General features: G+C 44.8%; 1 protein-coding gene across 1 annotated transcript in view; it reads right to left on the bottom strand.

The window, feature by feature from the left end:
* LOC307063662 (forkhead-associated domain-containing protein 1-like) overlaps nt 1-19103 on the bottom strand; it is a gene marked incomplete at both ends in the record, with an annotated part of 101566 nt that overhangs the window by 32748 nt on the left and 49715 nt on the right. Inside the window, 4 exon segments of the mRNA XM_079719895.1 lie at nt 777-881; nt 1909-1998; nt 4251-4381; nt 8045-8168. Of these exon segments, the coding sequence (XP_079576021.1) occupies nt 777-881; nt 1909-1998; nt 4251-4381; nt 8045-8168 (450 nt within the window).

The following is a 19103-nucleotide window of genomic DNA, read 5'->3' as shown; positions in this document are numbered from 1 at the left end:
TTGAGCAAGAAGGTAGATTTAAACCCCAGTACACGAGTAATTACATAATATAAATGGACTAAAAGTCAAAGATCGTCAAACTGGATTTTGTAAAAATGATATGCTATTTGGAAGGCATATGTCTAAACCTTAAGACAAAAATTGACAGAGAACGTATGAAAACTCTAACCAACAGAAAGCCAGTGATGAACCTAAATGACAAAGAAGATGTTAAGGGAGAAACGCTACTAGAGATGAAAAGGAACATTTCATGATGATCTAAAGTTTTGCTCTACAGGAAGTATTAGGATTCTAAATTTATATGCACCTAGTAACACAGCCTCAAAATATATAAAGCAAAAATCGTTCATATTAAAAGAAGAAACACACAAATGACAAACATGTTGAGATTTTTAAAAACATTCTCAATGATAGAAAAAAAGACAAAAAAAATCAATATGAGAATTTAAGTTGGAAGAACATCATTGGCAAACTTGATTTAATGGATCAATTCTTTCTTAGATAATTTCACAATTAAGATCTGAAGGCAGTCTCGGGTAGTGGTTACACACAGGAGCTTTGGAGTCAGGCAGACCTGGATTCAAGTTCTGCCACAACTACTTTATGCAAGTGAACTTGGATAACTTCCTTCACCTCTGTGAGCCTCAGTTTTCCCGACTGTAAAGTGGGGTTATACCAGTATAGACCGCATGGGGTCATTGTGAGGATGAACAGAGATGATGCAGGTGGAGTGCCTGCCCCAGAGTGGTTCCCAGGCCGACCTGTCCCGGACATACCTTGCTATTTTCCGGCAGCGTCATAGAGATCAGGCTGTGCTCGGTCCTGCTCCTTTTCAGCTCCACCCTGAGCTTCCTCATTTCTTCTTCCATGTCATGGATTTGCTGAAAGAGTTCCAACAACAGGGACGTCAACTTCACAACTCATTTCATCCGGTTCATTAAGGCAGAAACCTAGTCTGGGATTCGCTTAACTCCTTCCCTTGGGGGACAATTCCACATCTTTGAGGCAAAGTAGACTTTCTTTCAACGGATGCAATGAAAGGGCTGGGTGGGGGAAAATTTGAGTTTCTTTTGAAGATCAGCATGGATCCTGGATTAAACAGTACAAGATACCTATCCACTCATTAGAGTCTCTTTCCTTGGGGTATATTTTTGAGTTCAATCTAAATAAGGGCTGTTTGGAAGACACAATGGGCACAGTTTGGAAGAAAAGAACAATGACATTTTTCTTTTTTCTCATTTGAGGCAGAGAAGTGTGCTCCTGACAGAGAGAAGAGCACACGTCTCCTGCCCCCGTCCCAGGCACCGTCCTTCCCAACGGATGGAAAACGTATGCCTGGTGATGTGCACGAGGGTTCGGGCCGGTACAGGGGCTGAACATTTACATTTAGTGGTCATCTTTTCATTATATTCATTTTTATGTTCAACTTCCATACAAGGCCAGTGATACATTTGCTTTTTATTTTGTTTTTATGAATTGTTGTAAAATTGAATGTATTTAAGCAAAAATACTTCAAGAAGAGTTGTGTTAATAACAGTGTTCAGGGCTGTGATAAAACTTGTGACAGTGGATCATGAAAGTCTGGGCATCACAAGTCCAGGGGTAGGGACCACGGTGAATTTCTAGCAGCATACGGTGGCCACCTCCCGTCCCTTTCCCCAGGGGAAACCTGATGAGGGGCCTTGAGCCAACTGCCCAGAAAATCTGGGGAGAGTGTGTTTTCCATGGTCTTTTCACCCATCTCTTTGAGGCCAGCAAATCAAAGAATTAGGAGACTACATTAACAGACAAACACCCAGAAAGCCCCAGAGCTTGTGCTAGCTAATGGGCCAAGGAACCCCTCCAAAACCCTCAAAGCCACAATCTAGGCTTTCAGTCGACACCTAGGGGTCAGGAGGTTCAACGCACGGTTTTGCAGAGTTTTAACTCTTTCTCTTGGGCTTCCCACTTCTCCTTCTGGGCATCTTCCTTCTGTAACTCTTCTTTCAGCACTGAGCACTGTGGAGAAAAAGGACAAGGCCATGGGGGCTTGGCTGGGTGTCCCAAGTACCTGTGTTCACGCCCAGGAGTGTTTCCTGCTGTATAACCCAATCACACCTCTGAATTCTGAGAGGCGAGACCATTTGTGTGATGGGAGCAGGGGATCCTGCAGTCATTCCCAGTTCACCCCTCTCATGAGTTCTGAGGAATAGAGCGTCTAAATTCCTCTTCAAAAGCCAGCAAACTTCACTGCAGGGGAAACCCAGCTTTGTAGAGTCTGGGTACTTAGGGTGCAGGAATTGGGATGTTTTCACGCTGTGACCGGTGAGGGTGGAGGGGGCCGAGCCAGTGAGTTCGGGTCCATCTTAGGGCTTTTGTGCAGGTTGCATCTCAAAGACACAACTGCCCCGACTGGTGTGGAGGGGCAAACGGAGCTGTCTTGCCCGAGGGTGGCTTGGCAACAGGCATTAAGGGCATACGGATGGATGTGCCTTCTTTTGACCCAGCAATTCCCACTTTAGGAATGTACCTTAAGGACAATGACTGGAGAAATAAGTAAATCTGTAGTTTCAACGATGCTCTTCACAGAATTGTCAGTAACAGTGGAAGAAAAAAAAAAAAGAGGAAACCACCCAAGTGTTGTTTAGAACAGCAGACCACTTTATAACACTGGGTACATACAGGAGATAGTATGTAGCTTTTAAGACGAATGATAAGAGAGCTGATTTATTAGAATGGGAAAATAATAAGTATTTAAAAATTTTAAAAAAGTGCATAGTATAAATTCACTATAAAATGATTGATTGATTGATTTCTAGGCCATATATAGAAATGACTGGGAAAACATACATGAAAATATTAACACTGCTTTCTCAAGGTAGCATTTCCTCTCCTCTCTTTTTATTTTTTCTTTTCAATGTCATCTATTTATTTTTCTAAAATTAACACACATGATGTATGTCATTAAAAAAAAGGCATCTCAAATGTTCACAAGAGCAGTACCCTTGGTGGTGACGAGCCCTTGTGCTATTGGCCAGCACAGTCTAGAGGAGAAGGGACCTCATTCCGAGGTCAACGAGGAAGGGGAAACGGGGACATAAATCATCCAAATGCACTTCAGGAGGTACAAGAGCCAAGCAGGTGCTGTCTTTGCAGATTCCTTCTACTTAGCACCAGCTCTGCATCCCTTTCCCATCCCCAACACACACACACACACACACACACACACACACACACACCCCACATAAAACAGCTATAGCACATGCCTGGGAAGACACTCTGCTTGGGAGAAACGAATGCAGAGGGCTTGGCCAGGCAGCCGACCTCGGGCAGAGGCAGAAGAGCACAACTAAAACCAGCCTCCCACTTCTCGGAAAACGATTTTGTCATCCCCATTTCACAGATGGGGAAATGGAGGCCAAATAAGTTACAATAAAAGAAAGCTCTGGAATTGGAACCTGGTCTGTCTGATCCCAAAGCTCATGCAGTGCCTTTCACCAGCTCCAAACTGGGTATGGTACTACGTACCAGGTATTACTTATTGTGCCTTTTCCTTGGAACCTCAAGATCTGTTCTCACCCCACCCCCATGCAGACCTAGCTATCGGGTAGCCTCTGGGAATCTCTGAGTTGCCACCTGAGATGAAAGCTTTGAGGTTTTACCTTGACTCACAGAAACAGGCACATCATGCAAATACTGAGAAATCTTATCCTATAGAGTCAGGATTCTAAAGTTAGCATTGAAGGCAAGATTTGCAAATAGTCAAAGTTACATGTAAAAAGCTCTTTGCTTGCCTACCACGTTCATCTTCCATAGAGACATTCTACACACTAAAGTCTAAGGAAGAAATGAGAGTCTGCGTGTTTGCATCTGGATCTTCAAACTTTCTGCTTTGAAGACAATTATAAGAACCAGTGGTGCTGGGACCACGCTGCAGCCGTGTGGTCATCCTTGCTCACAGAGAGATCGTATTCTGCTTAATATTAAACTTTGCAATGGCAGTATATGCTCATAGGTGTGTTTGTTGCTGGGATTAAACAAACTCATTTATAATAGGGGTTAGAAAATGTTTGCTGGATTTGAAAATCTATTATACTTATTCTGAGGCACATACACGCTGTCCTTTGAAAGGCTTCAGAGAAGTTGGCCACCTGCCCAGCAGCTACCCTCCCTGTGTCCTTGGGCACTGGCCTCATCTCACCACCGTGTGTCATGTGACTCCACTGTGTCTGCCTTTCACAGCTACAATTTGCTGATGACCCGACACTCACTCTGGAGCTGAGGGCTTCGAGCTGGTGATCCTTTTCTTTGTTCTCACTTTTCAGTTGATTCACCTCCTGTTGTAGTTGTTGAACTTGACCATCCTTTACCAACACGTCTCTTTGCAAAGATGACACCATCTCTGTAAAAGAACCAAAGCAAACCAAAAGAAAAGACTCATGGAGGTCAAAGAGGCAGGAAGGATTATTGGCAACACCATGGCTGTCAGCCAACGTTCGGACAAGACCTTCTAGGCCCGGGCCACCACTGGTGCCCGCCTAGAAGTGGGGAGGCTTTTTCCAAGGGTCCCAGAGCAGGAATGGGAATGAGAGCGAAGTCCACGGAACAGGGTTTGAGGCTTCAGTGAGAATGACGGGCAGTCAGCACCAGCGAGAGGAGAAACCTTTGGGGGCCCCTTGTGGGCACAGGCCAGGCAAAGCTGGGAGGAGAGGCCACCCCATGGGCCTGGGAAACAGAGGCCCAGCACAGGGAAGGTCCAGGAATTCTTCTCCAGATGCCAGGAGACGGGCGTGTGGCAGAGGGCACTGCTGGGCGCTCTTGATGGGGTGGTTGGTTTCACAGTCCTCTGAGTTTGGACCCCTCTCTACCACTTATTAGCTTGGTGGTCTTGGACAAGCTATTTCACCTCCCACTGTCTGTCCCACACAGAGTTATTGTAAGGCTGAAATGAGACGGTATGTCCCAAGAACACAAAGTGGCTAAATTCTGTTTGTTCCAAGGCGCCTATTATTTTTCTCGGCAGCCAGCTTCCAAAATGGCTCCAATGATCACTGCCGCCTAGAATTCATGCCCTGTGTAGCCCCTCCCACCCTGAATAGGGCTGCCATGGGTAACCAATATGATACTGTGGAAATGACGGACTGTTTCCTCTCAGGCTGCGTCATAAAAGACACTGTGGCCCCCTCTTTGCTCCCTCTTGAATCACTCACTCTGGGGGAAGCCAACTGCTGTGTTGTGAGGACACTCAAGCAGCCCTAGAGAGAAGCATGTGTGCTGAGGGACTAAGGCCTCCAGCCAATAGCCACATGAGCAGCCATTCTGAAGGGGAATCCTCCGGCTCCCCCTGAGGCTTTAGATGACATGACTGATGCCCCAGCCGACATCTTGACTGCAACTCATGAGAACTAAGTCACCCCCCGCTCAAATTCCTGAACTACAGAAACTGGGGGAGATCATAAATATTGGTTGGGGTTTTATCCATTACATTTTGGGGTAACTTGTTATGCAGCAATAGATAACTACTCCATTACTGTAGTATCATTTTTTTAAACATCTTTATTGGAGTATAATTGCTTTACAATGGTGTGTTAGTTTCTGCTTTATAACCAAGTGAATCAGTTATGCATATACATATCTCCGCATATCTCTTCCCTCTTGCATTGTAGTATCATTTTGAATAAAAGTGGGAAGAAGGGTGCATAAATGCAGTGGTACTGGGTTATCTCCTACGGTTCTTTTCTTGAAAGAACATCAGGCCCAGTTTTAGTGGTAGGTATCAATCAAGAATGTACATGAAATAAAGCACAAAATGCTCCAGAATTTCATTTTAAAAATGAGCTTTGCCTCCAGGACACAGTTCAGTTACTTGGAAATCCCTCTGGGGCTTGCCACACTTTGAGTGGGTCCAGCCCATCTCAAGCGTCATCCCAACCCAGGTCTGTCCGACTCCCTGATCGGAGAAGGTGGGATCTGAGACAGGCTTGATGCTTGGATGAAGTTTCACTGGCCGACATACGGGAGGAAGGTGAGGACCAGCGAGTTCATCCTGCCATTCCTGGTGCCCAGAACAGCACCTAGCCTGGGGGAGGTGCTCAGAAAATATCTGAGGACATCCCAAGTGAGGGAGGAGCATAAGCAGAGACCTCGGGGCAGCAGGGGGTGGGGCTGGGTGTGATTAAGTTGCAGAGTGAGGCAGAAGAAAAGCACAGATTCATACAGAGATGGTGATTCACGTGCCACTCAATGCTATGCCTGGCTTCTACAGCTGTGGGCATGTTTCCTGCTACGCGCTGGCTGCTTTCAGAGTGATGTGCCCCTCCGAGGCTCACTGCCTCCTCCCTGTCACCTGCTTCACTCCCTCCCCTCGTCTGTGAGTGGTCCCATCCTCTTCAGGTCTCTAGGTATGTCAGTTCCTGCTTAAAAACCTCCACTGGATTCCCAACACCCTTGGAATAAAAACCCAGACCCCCCGACCCTGCCCAGCCCCACAATCCCCTGTTCACTCCATGCAGCCTCTCCTGCCCTTGGCTTGTCCTTGCCCTCCTGAAACAGGTCGTCTCTAAAAGAAGGACACAGCCGTGGAGGATACAACATGGACTGGTTAGAATCGGCTAGGTCCAAGGGCGCGTAAGATTCGACTTCCAGGGGAACTGGAGCCTCATTACAGGCCCATTGTAATACATGAGCGAAATGACACACCCACCAGCACCAGGACAGTTCCGAGGCTGACCATAAAGGTCAAAAAGTGGGTGGTGGGGCTTCCCTGGTGGCGCGGTGGATGAGAGTCCGCCTGCCGATACAGGGGACACGGGTTCATGCCCCGGTCCGGGAAGGTCCCACATGCCGCGGAGCGGCTGGGCCCGTGAGCCATGGCCGCTGAGCCTGCGCGTCCGGAGCCTGTGCTCCGCAACGGGAGAGGCCACAACAGCGAGAGGCCCGCGCACAGGAAAAAAAAAAAAAAAAAAGTGGGTGTTGGCCCAATTCCTGGAAATCCCCGCCCCTTCCCCAAAATATTAGAGTTGTCACAATCCTCCCACTCATTAGCCTATAAAGTTACCCAGCCCATAAAAACTAACTGCCCCATATTTGGGGGCCTCTAGCCTTCTGAAATGGCCCACACTCTGTCTGTGGAGTGTGTTTCTCTCTAAAGAAATCCACTTCTTACTTTGTCTCTCACTGAATTCTTTCTGCGATGAGACATAAAGAACCTGAGCTTTATTAAGTCCCAAGACCAGATGCGTGATCTCGATTAAAAGATAGTGGGTTCTGACTGGGTTCGAGTCCCAGCCCACGGGTTCAAGTCCCACCTGAGTTCCATGGTTGCACACCCACTAAGCTGGCCCCCCTTGGCCTCCCCCCTTGAAGCGCTGGCCACCACGACACACAGTTTATTTTCTCCACAGCAGCACTGCTCTCTGAAGTGGGCTTGTTTATTCATCCGTTTACTTTTATTGTCTGTCACCCCCTCCCGAAACTGTGAGCACAGGAATCTGACTGTCTTGCTTGGCTCTCCCTCCCCGGATCCTGGAACGGGGCCTGACACCTAGTAGGAGCTCAAGAAACATGTGGAAGCAATGAAGGGATCCAGGGAATCAAAGCTCAGCCACAGCTGTGCGCTGGCTGCACCTCTCCCAGCCCAAGCCCTTTATCAGGGAACCACCTCGGATCAAACTAGAAAATGGTTTCCCTTGGGCCCAAGTGCACTCGGCTGAAATGGGTGAGACCATGGGTGCCTTAAGGGAGTGACCCCATGTTGTCCACGCTCTAGTTTGCACTCAGGCTGCTTTGTGGAACCACCCAAGCCACAAGGCGACCTGTGTTCTCCCTGGTGGGGCCAGTGCTCAGGAGACCTTGTAGCCAAGAGATACCATTCTCTCAAATATTTACCAGGCCCTGCCCTCGGAACTGGGCGCCAAGAAACCTCCACTGAGGGAGAACTCTAATGCACCGACACGGGTGATCCCTGAGGCTGCACCCAGGTCATGGGCACAGGTGTGCTGGTTGACTGGTGATGTCTGCAGGGGGAGGGCAGAAGCTCTGGGGCCTGAATGCACAAGGGCCTCACCTGACGTGATGGCGGTCTCCCTCCTTAAGTTCTCGGCCTCGTGCTTCAGGGAGGTGATTTCTAAGTTTCTCTCAGACAGGGTCTGGCACAGCACCTGGTTGTAGCCTTGCTGTAGGGCACTGATCTGTGGAAAGAGGCAACACACAGTCAGAGGGGGCCAGCCAGGCCTGCAGGACACGCTGGTACTTCTCCAACATTGGGCAAAGAGTCGGGTTGATCTTGGATCGGGGTGTTGGGGAAACCAAGGTTTTCAGTTGTCACTAGTGGAAGGGGCAGGAGGGGCCTGTTCCTTCAGTGACCACCATGTCATCGGTCCTCGAGACACGAACCTTATCTTTGTGGCCACCCAGGACCTCGGGTGCTGCTGTCTTCTTATGACCTGTGGGTTTTCAGACATAAATAGACCAGCTGTTGGTTCCAGATCATCCAGCACTGACTGGATGCACAGCAAAGTTCAAGAGCCGGGAGCAGGTTATGAAATGAATTCCCTCTAATGAGAAGAGAGGGTAGTTTATACCTCACAGAACACTCCAGAGTTTACAAAGCCCGTTCACACATGCTACACTGATACTCGTCACAGCATTGCTGAAGGCTGACATTCCCATGAATGTGCCCATTTTGCAAGGGAGCCAGGTTGAGACTCACAGAGGCGAGGCCCCCTGCTCGGGATCACGTGGCTGGTCAGACGTTGAGTCTGATTCAAACCCAGTCTTTAGTTGCCTGCTTCCTCCTTCCCAGGTGGCTCTAGGAATGAGCGTGAGAAATTGGAGGCTGTAAAGCATGGCATGGACTCGGGAGCCGGACTGTGGCCTTCAAGTCCTGTCTCTGCCAGTTAACGGGCTTTGTGAAGACAAGGAGGACACCATATTCTGTTTCCTTTTGTTCAGTCTGTACGCAGGGTGATGGTAGTCCCAACCTGATAGGATTGTTAGAAGTATTTTAATAAATTAACATGTGTACAAGTGCTCAGATCATGCCTGGAACACGGCAAAGGGGGATGAGCTGTGACGGTCCTCTCCTCTGACTACCCACGGGGTGTTTTTTTTTGTTTTGTTTTGGGGTTTTTTGTGTTTTTTTTTTGCGGTACGCGGGCCTCTCACTGTTGTGGCCTCTCCCATTGCGGAGCACAGGCTCCAGACGCGCAGGCTCAGCGGCCATGTCTCACGGGCCCAGCCGCTCCGCGGCATGTGGGAACTTCCCGGACCGGGGCACGAACCCATGTCCCCTGCATCGGCAGGCGGACTCTCAACCACTGCGCCACCAGGGAAGCCCTCATGGGGTGTTTTAACTTCAGCTTCCATCGTCCGACTCTGGGGAAGGTAGTTGGTAATCTTTATGTGTGCATTTGTAAGCCTTGCCAGGCTCACTTAAACGCCAGTTTGGTTGTTATTAAGAGGAAATACAGGGGCTTCCCTGGTGGCGCAGTGGTTGAGAGTCCACCTGCCGATGCAGGGGACGCGGGTTCGTGCCACGGTCCAGGAAGATCCCACATGTCGCGGAGCGGCTGGGTCGGAGGGCCATGGCCACTGAGCCTGTGCGTCCGGAGCCTGTGCTCCGCACTGGGAGAGACCACAACAGTGAGAGGCATGCATACCACAAAAAAAAAAAAGAGAAAATACAGGAATCGTGTGTTGGAGGACCACAGGTCGGCTCTATCTATGGCTGCTGTGAGCACCCTCTAAGTCCATGGCTCAGAGCCCCCTCAACGGCGGGCCCCGTCCAGGGGTCTAGGTCTATACGTGGGGTGTGGAAGGCTCTCCATCAAAGGCAACGTTGGTAAGGGCCCGAAAGTAGCTGCCAGGCCTCGGCCTCCACAGAGCAGGTACCCGAGAGGCCGGGAAAGAGAGCTGGGCCCGGAACCCCCTCCCTCTCGGTCTGATGTGGCCAGACTGCTTGTTCTGAGTGGCCAGGACTTTCCCACCTCAAGGTGCACTGTGGGCCTTTGCCCTGTGATTTTTCAGATGTCAGGCCTCAGTACTCCCACAGGGACACGTTTATTGGGGCATAAAAGCCACGCAATCCGTAGACAGGACAAGAGCTAGCTTGTTTAGTTTTAGTTTTGTTTTTTTTTTTTTTTTGCTGTACACGAGCCTCTCACTGTTGTGGCCTCTCCCGTTGCAGAGCACAGGCTCCGGACGTGCAGGCTCAGTGGCCATGGCCCACGGGCCCAGCCGCTCCATGGCATGTGGAATCTTCCTGGACTGGGGCACGAACCTGCGTCCCCTGCATTGGCAGGTGGACTCTCAACCACTGCGCCACAGGGAAGCCCCACTAGCTTGTTTTGATAGATCAAAATGGAAGTGACAAGGAGAAGGGTGCAATTTATTTTCTTTTTTGTAAAATAAATTTATTTTATTTATTTACTTTTGGCTGTGTTGGGTCTTTGTTGCGGTGCACAGGTTTATTGCAGCGCCTTCTCTTTTTGCAGAGCATGGGCTCTAGGCGCACGGGCTTCAGTAGTTGTGGCACGAGGACTCAATAGTTGTGGCACACGGGCTTAGATGTTCCGCAGCATGTGGGATCTTCCCGGACCAGGGCTCGAGCCCGTGTCCCCTGCACTGGCAGGCGGATTCCTAACCACTGTACCACCAGGGAAGTTCTGGGTGCAATTTCTTTGTTCTCCTAAGGTAAGTTTGCCAGATTTAGGGGAGGAAAAAAGGATGTTCACTTAAAATAGGATTTCAGATAATGAATAATATTTCAGTGCAATTGTGTCCCATGCAATATTTGGGACACACACTAAAACGAAATTCTAAAATTCAAATTTAAATGGGTGTCCTTACTTTATCTGGCAACCCCACCCTAAGAGAGTTCCTAAACTTCAGTCATTCATATACCACTTTCACCATTTTTCCCATGTCTCTTGGCTAGCCCCACTATAATTTCTTAGCATTTTTCGTAGAAGCAGCTCCCTTTTTAAACTTAAAAACGTGCATTAAATTTAAAATAACTGTTATAAGAGTAAATAGAGACTCAGTATCTTAAATAAAAATAATCCCTCGAAAAGAAGAAATACAGGAATTTCCCTGTTTACCATCAGACCAGGTTGCGGACATCACACTAAAAAAAAAAAAAAAAAGGATTGGGGGGAGGTGGTGGGCATGCCCAGGTGATGGAGTTCGGGCGTTCTGATATGGCCACCAGATGGCGCTCACAGCCTTTGGTCTTGGTTTGTGTCTTTGGAAATCTTGTCATTATTACTCTGGTAGAATTAACAGAAGCGTCAAGGTCTCACAAGTTTTCTGACTCGTTTCATGCACCATCATGGTTCAGAGTCTAGGACATTTGGGGCAGTTACACTTACCTTTTCCCTGGGGCACCTGAGACATTATTGGGGGGGGTCTATGCTAGAAGTTGCGGGGACACAGGCCACTCTGACCCCCACTCTCCCCAAGGCTATACATTTGCATGTTTGTGCTTTGGAAACTTTGAGTAAAAAAATTCTTTCACATCTCACTTTTCTCTGTTGGGGGGAAATACAACTTTTCCATAAAAGGTCCTTGGAACCCTGAAAGTGTTTGTAAGCTCTTCTCAGCTTAATGCTTTTATTTGCATGATACCAGAGATAGAACACCCAGAGACAAACTTCCAGAAGGGAAAACATACGTTCCCCTCTAAGACTCCAGTGGTTTTGAAAGATTGAAAATATTTCAATCTGAGTGTCAGAGTTTTAGGATTTCGGATTGCTGGAAAACTCTAAAGAGTCTTCAAACCTCTTTGATACTTTTACTATCAAAATAAATATCCATATTGTTTGTAATGGCATACATTCCAAGATGTTTAATGTCTGTTAAGCTGTGTAATAAAATGGGCACTGAATCATAAGAAAGTTAAGAGTGCTAGGAGGAGTGATTGTTTCAGGATGATAATTTGGCTTCTAATTAGCACAGGCGTATAAGAGCACATGGAGGTAAGAATTTTCTAGTGATACTGTAGCATATCGAAGATCTCTGAGAGCAAATCATTATGCACACACCTTCGGGGACCAGGGAAAACACATAAAGTAATCAGAGCCATAAATCAACCTGCCATGTGGCTTACACTTCTGGTGGAATGCTCTGCAGGCAGTAGAATAGTTAAGAAACTAAAATGTCAGTGGATGAAACTCGATTTGAGTTCAAACCGATGGAGCCTCTGGTTCATATATGCCTTGCTATAAAATATTCTTCTTCAGTTATAAGTGAAGCTCCAGGGGTAGGGGAGGCAACAGCATGATGCATCAGTGTAATTATTTCTAGATAATTTCTTTGTAAAAAAACATTTTTTCCCCCAGATATCGGCAGCCACTTTAAATAATACTCAAATTGGGAACGGCTGATATTCAATGATATGTGGAAATTATATAATATTCTATGTCAAATATATTTCAATTATTTTAAAAAAAGGTATGTGGGGAACTCCCTGGCAGTCCAGTGGTTAGGACTCTGTGCTTCCACTGCTGGAGGCCTGGGTTTGATCCCTTGTCAGGGAACTAAGATCCTGCAAGCCGCGTGGTACGGCCAAAAAAAACAAAGGTATTTGGGAATAATTCAGCCTCGTCCATGTACCTGAAAAAGACATGTCATTTTCTCAGGAAAGCTCTGAAATGGGAGAATAACTGAAAGGAATATTTCAGCAAAATTGGGTTCAGTTCAAGAAAAAGATGCTCATTAATGTGTCAGCTACATGTCAAGGTAGCTGTTTGCACTAATAATTCCTACAGGACCTGTTACTTTCCTTGTTTTTTCAAAACCAGGTTTGAAGGAGAGTCATTAGTTCATTTAAATATTAGAGCATGTATTTGTTGACTTGTTTATTCTGTCTCCCTCACTAGAGCATAACACGGGGAAGGATCATGTCTGTCTTGTTCTCTGCTGAATTCTCAGAGCCTGGAAGAGGTCATGGCACGGGATAGGCCCCCCAAAATATTTATTTGGATGAATGGATGGATGGATGGATGGATGAATAAAGAACAAACAAACAGACACGGTCCTAACAGAGTTCTAGAAGGTTACTGGGCCCAACCTTTGCCTTCATGGAGCTTACAGTTTCCTGCTAGAATCTCCTAGGTTCACCATACACAATCTGTGTCCTTTCTAGAGCACCATTTCTAGGATTGAAACTGTGTACCTAGAATCGGTTACAGAGGGAAAGACAGTAAACAGAGAACAAGAGAACAAAGGCCCCCAAGCATTGACTACGTTTTTTTTTTCCTCTCTCTTTTTTTAAAATGTTTATTTATTTATTTATATTTTTCTTATTAGTCACCCATTTTATACACATCAGTGTATACATGTAAATCCCAATCTCTCAATTCATCATACCACCACCACCAGCCCCTGCCGCTTTCCCCCCTTGGTGTCCATACGTTTGTTCTCTACATGTGTGTCTCAATTTCTGCTCTGCAAACTGGTTCGTCTTTACCATTTTTTTAGGTTCCACATATATGCATTAATATATGATATCTGTTCTTCTCTTTCTGACATACTTCACTCTGTATGGCAGTCTCTAGATGCATCCACGTCTCTACAAATGACCCAATTTTGTTCCTTTTCATGGCTGAGTAATATTCCATTGTATATATGTACCACTTCCTCTTTAACCATTCGTCCGTCGATGGGCATTTAGGTTGCTTCCATGATCTGGCTATTGTAAATAGTACTGCAATGAACATTGGGGTGCATGTGGCTTTATGAATTATGGTTTTCTCTGGGTATATGCCCAGTAGTGGGATTGCTGGGTCCTATGGTAATTCTATTTTTAGTTTTTTAAGGAACCTCCATACTGTTCTCCATAGTGGCTCTATCAATTTACATTCCCACCAACAGTGCAACAGGGTTCCCTTTTCTCCACACCGTCTCCAGCATTTGTTGTTTGTAGATTTTCTGATGATGCCCATTCTAACTGGTGTGAGCTGATACCTCATTGTAGTTTTGATGTGCATTTCTCTAATAATTAATGATGTTGAGAAGCTTTTCATGTGCTTCTTGGCCAGCGGTATATCTTCTTTGGAGAAATGTCTATTTAGGTCTTCTGCCCGTTTTTGGATTGGGTTGTTTGTTTTTTAATATTGAGCTGCATGAGCTGTTTATATATTTTGGAAATTAATCATTTGTCAGTTGCTTCCTTTGCAAATATTTTCCCCCATTCTGAGGGTTGTCTTTTCATCTTGTTTATGGTTTCCTTTGCTGTGCAAAAGCTTTGAAGTTTCATTAGGTCCCATTTGTTTATTTTTGTATTTATTTCCATTACTCTAGGAAGTGGATCAAAAAATATCTTGCTGTGATTTATGTCAAAGAGTGTTCTTCCTATGTTTTCCTCTAAGAATTTTAGAGTGTCTGGTCTTACATTTAGATCTCTAATCCATTTTGAGTTTATTTTTGTGTATGGCGTTAGGGAGTGTTCTAATTTCATTCTTTTACATGTAGCTGTCCAGTTTTCCCAGCAACACTTATTGAAGAGACTGTCTTTTCTCCATGGTGTATCCTTGCCTCCTTTGTCATAGATTAGCTGACCATAGGTGCATGGGTTTATCTCTGGGCTTTCTATCCTGTTCCATTGACCTATATTTCTGTTTTTGTGCCAGTACCATATTGTCTTGATTACTGTGGCTTTGTAGTATAGGCTGAAGTTAAGGAGTCTGATTCCTCCAGCTCCGTTTTTTTCCCTCAAGACTGCTTTGGCTATTCGGGGTCTTTTGTGTCTCCACACAAATTTTAAGCTTTTTGGTTCTAGTTCTCTAAAAAATGCCATTGGTAATTTGATAGGGATTGCATTGAATCTGTAGATTGCTTTGGGTAGTAGAGTCATTTTCACAATATTGATTCTTCCAATCCAAGAACGTGGTATATCTCTTCATCTGTTGCTATCATCTTTAATTTCTTTCATCAGTGTCTTACAGTGTTCTGCATACAGGTCTTTGTCTCCCTAGGTAGGTTTATTCCTAGGTATTTTATTATTTTGTTGCAGTGGTACATGGGAGTGTTTCCTTAATTTCTCTTTCAGATTTTTCATCATTAGTGTATAGGAATGCAAGAGATTTCTGTGCATTCATTTTGTGTCCTGCAACTTTACCAAGTTCATTGATTAGCTCTAGTAGTTTTCTGGGGGCATCTTTAGGATTCTCTCCGTAGAGTATCCTGTCATCTGCGAGCAGTGACAGTTTTACTTCTTCTTTTTCAATTTGTATTCCTTTTATTGCTTTTTCTTCACTGATTGCTGTCCTAGGACTTCCAAAACTATGTTGAAGAATAGTAGTAAGAGTGGACATCCTTGTCTTCTTCCTGATCATAGAGGAAATGCTTTCAGTTTTTCACCATTGAGAATGATGTTTGCTGTGGCTTTGTCATATATGGCCTTTACTATGTTGAAGTAGGTTCCCTCTATGCCCACTTTATGGACAGTTTTTATCATACATCAGTGTTGAATTTTGTCAAAACCTTTTTCTGCATCCATTGAGATGATCATATGGTTTTTCTTTTTCAATTTGTTAATATGATGTATCACATTGATTGATTTGCATATATTGAAGAATCCTTGCCTCTCTGGGATAAATCCCACTTGATCATGGTGTATGATCCTTTTCATGTGTTGCTGGATTCTGTTTGCTAGTATTTTGTTGAGGATTTTTGCATCTATATTCATCAGTGATATTGGTCTGTAATTTTCTGTTTTTGTAGTGTCTTTGTCTGGTTTTGGTATCAGGCTGACGGTGGCCTCAGAGAATGAGTTTGGGAGTGTTCCTTCCTCTGAAATTTTTTGGAAGAGTTTGAGAAGGATGGGTGTTAGCTCGTCTCTAAATGTTTGATAGAATTCACCTGTGAAGCCTTCTGGTCCTGGACTTCTGTTTGTTGGAAGATTTTTAATCACACTTTCAATTTCATTACTTGTGATTGGTCTGTTCATATTTTCTATTTCTTCCTGGTTCAGACTTGAAAGGTTATAACTTTCTAAGAATTTGTTCATGTCTTCCAGGTTGTCCATTTTATTGGCATAGAGTTGCTTGTAGTTGTCTCTTAGGATGCTTTGTATTTCTGCGGTGTCTGTTGTAGCTTCTTTTTCCTTTCTAATTTTATTGATTTGAGTCCTCTCCCTCTTTTTCTTGATGAGTCTGGCTAATGTTTTATCAATTTTGTTTAACTTCTCAAAGAACCAGCTTTTAGTTTTATTGATCTTTGCTATTGTTTTCTTTGTTTCTATTTCATTTATTTCTGCTCTGATCTTTATGATTTCTTTCCTTCTGCTAACTTTGGGTTTTGTTTGTTCTTCTTTCTCTAGTTCCTTTAGGTGTAACGTTAGATTGTTTATTTAAGATTTTTCTTGTTTCTTGAGGTGGCCTTTTATAGCTATAAACTTCCCTCTTAGAACTATGGGATGCTTTTGCTGCATCCCATAGGTTTTGGATCGTCATGATTTCATTGTCATTTGTCTCTAGGTATTTTTTGATTTCCTCTTTGATTTCTTCAGTGATCTCTTGGTTATTTAGTAACGTACTGTTTAGCCTCCATGTGTTTGTGTTTTTTACAGGTTTCTCCCTGTAATTCATTTCTAATCTCATAGCATTGTGGTCAGAAAAGATGATTGATATGATTCTAATTTTCTTAAATTTACTGAGGCTTGATTTGTGACATAGATGTGATCTATCCTGGAAAATTTTCTGTGCGCACTTGAGAAAAAAGTGTAATCTGCTGTTTTTGGATGGAATGTCCTACAAATATCAATCAAATCTATCTGGTCTATTGTGTCATTTAAAGCATGTGTTTCCTTATTAATTTTCTCTTTGGATGCTCTGTCCATTGGTGTAAGTGAGGTGTTCAAGTCCCCCACTATTATTGTGTTACTGTTGATTTCCTCTTTTAGAGCTGTTAGCAGTTGCCTTATGTATTGAGGTGCTCCTATGTTGGGTACATATATATTTATAATTGTTATATCTTCTTCTTGGATTGATCCCTTGATCATTACATAGTGTCCTTCCTTGTCTCTTGTAACATTCTTTATTTTAAAGTGTATTTTACCTGATATGAGTATTGCTACTCCAGCTTTCCTTTGATTTCCATTTGCATGGAATATCTTTTTCCATCCCCCCACTTTCAGTCTGTATGTGTCCCTAGGTCTGAAGTGGGTCTCCTGTAGACAGCATATAGATGGGTCTTGTTTTTGTATCCATTCAGCAACCCTGTGTCTTTTGGTTGGAGCATTTAATCCATTCACGTTTATGGTAATTATCGATATGTGTGTTCCTATGACCATTTTCTTAATTGTTTTGGGTTTGTTTTTGTAGATCCTTTTCTTCTCTTGTGCTTCCCACTTAGAGAAGTTCCTTTAACATTTGTTGTAGAACTGGTTTGATGGTGCTGAATTCTCTTAGCTTTTGCTTGTCTGTCAAACTTTTGATTTCTCCATCGAATCTCAATGAGATCCTTGCTGGGTAGAGTAATCTTGGTTGTAGGTTCTTCCCTTTCATCACTTTAAGTATGTCATGCCACTCCCTTCTGGCTTGTAGACACTTTCTGCTGAGAAATCAGCTGTTAACCTTCTGGGAGTTCCCTTGTATGTTATTTGTCATTTTTCCCTTGCTGCTGTCAATAATTTTTCTTTAATTTTTGCCAATTTGATTTCTATGTGTCTCAGTGTGTTTCTCCTTGTGTTTCTCCTGTATGGGACTCTCTGTGCTTCCTGGACTTGGGTGGCTATTTCCTTTCCGATGTTAGGGAAGTTTTGGACTATAATCTCTTCAATATCTTCTCGGGTCCTTTCTCTCTCTCTTCTCCTTCTGTGACCCGTATAATGTGAACGTTGTTGTGTTTAATGTTGTCCCAGAGGTCTCTTAAGCTGTCTTCATTTCTTTTCATTCTTTTTTCTTTATTCTGTTCCGCAGCAGTGAATTCCACCATTCTGTCTTCCAGGTCACTTATCCGTTCTTTTGCCTCAGTTATTCTATTGATTCCTTCTAGTGTATTTTTTTTCAGTTATTGTATTGTTCATCTCTGTTTGTTTGTTCTTTAATTCTTCTAGATCTTTGTTAAACATTTCTTGCATCTTCTTGATCTTTGCCACCATTCTTTTTCTGACGTCCAGGATCATCTTCACTATCATTATACTGAATTCTTTTTCTGGAAGATTGCCTAATTCCATTTCATATAGTTGTTTTTCTGGGGTTTTATCTTGTTCCTTCATCTCTTACATAGCCCTCTGCCTTTTCATCTTCTCTGTCTTTCTGTGAATGTGGTTTTTGTTCCACAGGCTGCAGGATTGTAGTTCTGCTTGCTGCTGCTGTCTGCCCTCTGGTGGATGAGGCTATCTAAGAGGCTTGTGGAAGTTTCCTGATGGGAGGGACTGGTGGTGGGTAGAGCTGGCTGTTGCACTGGTGGGCAGAGCTCAGTAAAACTTTAATCTGCTTGTCTGCTGATGGTTGGGTCTGGGTTCCCTCCCTGTTAGTTGTTTGGCCTCAGGTGACCCAACACTGGAGCCTACCCGGGCTCTTTGATGGGGCTAATGGCAGACTCTGGGAGGGCTCATGCCAGCGAATACTTCCCAGAACTTCTGCTGCCAGTGTCCTTGTCCCTTGGTGAGCCACAGCTGCCCCCTACCTCTGCAGGAGACCCTCCAACACTAGCAGGTAGGTCTGGTTCAGTCTCCTATGGGGGTCACTGCTCCTTCCCCTGGGTCCCAATGCACACACTACTTTGTGTGTGCCCTCCAAGAGTGGAATCTCTCTTTCCCCCAGTCCTGCCAAAGTCCTGCAATCAAATCCCACTAGCCTTCAAAGTCTGAGTCTCTAGGAATTCCTCCTCCCATTGCCAGACCCCCAGGTTGGGAAGCCCCACGTGGGGCTCAGAACCTTTACTCCAGTGGGTGGACTTCTGTGGTATAAGTGTTCTCCAGTTTGTGAGTCACCCACCCAGCAGTTATGGGATTTGATTTTATTGGGATTGCGCCCCTCCTACTGTCTCATTGCGCCTTCTCCTTTGTATTTGCATGTGGGGTATCTTTTTTGGTGAGTTCCAGTGTCTTCCTGTCGATGATTGTTCAGCAGTTAGTTGTGATTCCAGTGTTCTCGAAAGAGGGAGTGACAGCATGT

Source organism: Hyperoodon ampullatus, assembly GCF_949752795.1.
Source record: "Hyperoodon ampullatus genome assembly, chromosome: 2".
Classification (NCBI taxonomy): domain Eukaryota; kingdom Metazoa; phylum Chordata; class Mammalia; order Artiodactyla; family Ziphiidae; genus Hyperoodon; species Hyperoodon ampullatus.
The sequence above is the reverse complement of the archived record's forward strand: the minus strand, read 5'-3'. Positions and strand labels throughout refer to the sequence as shown.